The sequence below is a fragment of the Aptenodytes forsteri genome, unplaced genomic scaffold (genome assembly GCF_000699145.1).
Source record: "Aptenodytes forsteri isolate BGI_AS27 unplaced genomic scaffold, ASM69914v1 Scaffold670, whole genome shotgun sequence".
NCBI lineage: Eukaryota > Metazoa > Chordata > Aves > Sphenisciformes > Spheniscidae > Aptenodytes > Aptenodytes forsteri.
The window spans coordinates 95,153-97,509 of NW_008794594.1; the positions used below are offsets into that span (position 1 = coordinate 95,153).

The following is a 2,357-nucleotide window of genomic DNA, read 5'->3' on the forward strand; positions in this document are numbered from 1 at the left end:
GAAGTAGCTGATGTCAGAATATGGGGAACAAAAGATACAAATCTGTTGCAAATCCAGGTTATTAATTTAGCTCCTCACGTAATTGTTTTTCATACATATGATACTCAATTCCTCTTATTATTAAAAATATATAAGCACACATTGAAAATAAGTTTGGCAGATGCAGCTGTTATTTAGTCTTGGATATTTGACTTTATACTAGTGTTATACTATTTTTGGAGTAGGTAAAAATATTGTCTCTCTATAAGTTTGTGCATTTCCAAATGGAGTAAAGCCTAGTTCTTTTTGATTTCAATGCAATATCTTTAATTTAAGTGATAGCACTTATCTTTCTATTTTCTTAGTAGCCTAGAAAACTGTTGCTTCATTCACAGTTGGCCTACTTCTTATTTCTTTCAATAATTCACCTTTCTTTAATATTTCAATTTTTTAAACTTTTTGATATTCTTTAGTGCTTCTGGGATTAATTTACATTTTGCCTGTAACAGTTTCAGTTCTTTTTGATTCAATTTTGAAAGGTGGTTCCTCACATGAAGGATGCCTTTTTTCTGGGACAATCTTCTTCTATCATCTAAGTATGTTGGGATTATTTTTGCTTTTTTATTCAACTTTTGGCTGGTCATAAACCTACCTTCTATTATACAATCACAATATATGAAAGAGAACCTTCCAGTTTACAGTTTACAGGTAGATTTTTTTTTTTGAAGCTAGATTCATCCTTTTTAAAAGCTGTTTACTGTTACAGTAGAAGATGATTGAAATGTGATCAGTTAGTTCTTAGTAATAAAACTATTTTAACTTAGCAATATAACAAGCGTAGCTATTTTGGGGTTGTATTTTGTTTGTTTTTCTTATGAATAAATTTGGAATACATGTATTCTGGATTAAAGTAACACTTAACTAAGTAATCTACATTGCTTTGTAGATTTGGATAGATGTCCAAATGTCACTACCATTCTGAAATTCACTTTATATTTGTAGCATTTCTTTCTCACTATAAATAATAAATATATTCCTGAATTACAATGATGGCTTAAGTAAGCTATCATTGTAAGTAAGTAAGTACGTAAGTAAGAAAGAGCACTTACTCAGCATTTTCTGAAAACACAGATGGCCATTTGTGAGGCCACATCATGATCTCTGGTCATGATGTCATAAAATACTTGAAAAATTCAATTTTGGGTTTTTTTTCTTATGCTAGGATAGCATTCTGCTGCCCAACAGGCAGGAGAGATAAAGGGATCCCAGTCAGCATTGGAACCATTCTGGAAAAGGATTTTGAAACAGAACTGATTAAGAGGCATCCATGTGGCTGGGGATGGTGAGAACCAAAAAGCCTGGAAAGGGACTGCCAGGAACGTGGCTGTTGGTCTGAAGGCGATACCTCTTCCAGGGGACCACAACAACTTCCTTGAACGTCCTCTGGAAATTGTTATTGTCTTAGTTACAATAAGTATATATGTGTGTAATATATTTAAACAAAAGCACAGAGCCTTCCAGATAGTTAATAAGGACATTAAATAAAACTGGGCTTGTTTTCAATTTCTGTATCATCCTACTCTTGATCTGTCCATTTTTTATTTATATACATCAATCAATTTAAGGAACACTTCACAAAATGCTTTATTTAATATAGCTTGCAAATAAAAATGCTAACATTGGTATACTTTCTTTTCTTGGTAGACAAATCCTGATATTCAATCACTGTTCATGGGAATAGATACGTTATGCAAGAAATATTCAAAAGAAATAACACAGGTGAATCTGCCTTATAACTTTTTAACTCTATAAAATAATCAACAACTTCTGCAGATTTTTATATAAATGGGAAAAATATATGAGTGAATGCTTGAAAATGAATGTATGCCCATTACCGTCTTTACTTCCTTAATTCCACATTTTCAAAGTTCTTAAGAAAGCATAAATTATTCATCACGGTCACTGCTTATGTTTTCAAACTTTCTCTAAGGACCACTAGTCATTTTAATGATGTAAAATCACTTTCAATGCCATGCAATGAAAAATTAGATTTGCCAGAACCTTAAACCTGCCCAGATAGTGTGCCCTAATTTTAGCAATAAAAAGTTACACAGTGAAAACCTGAGCTGCCTAAAGGCCTGAGCTGAATGTGCTCACTCTCTCTCTCTTTTTTTTTTTTAATCAAGGTGAGCAAGTTAACAAAGATCCCTGATCTCAAAGGCTAGGCTTTAGGAAATCTTAAAGGTGCAGGAGCAGGCCATCCCCATGTGCCGAAAGATGAGCCGGCAGGGAAGAAGACCAGCCTGGCTGAACAGAGAGCTTTGGCTGGAACTCAGGAAAAAAAGGAGAGTTTATGACCTTTGGAAGAAGGGGCAGGC

At 33.7% G+C, this 2,357-nt stretch overlaps 1 protein-coding gene across 1 annotated transcript in view; it reads left to right on the plus strand.

Annotated features, from left to right (window-relative positions):
* RNF212 (ring finger protein 212) overlaps positions 1-2,357 on the plus strand; it is a 24,240-nt gene that overhangs the window by 3,922 nt on the left and 17,961 nt on the right. Inside the window, exon 3 of the mRNA XM_009272631.1 lies at positions 1,684-1,758. Coding sequence (XP_009270906.1) covers positions 1,684-1,758 — 75 coding nt within the window. The remainder of the gene's footprint in view (positions 1-1,683; positions 1,759-2,357) is intronic.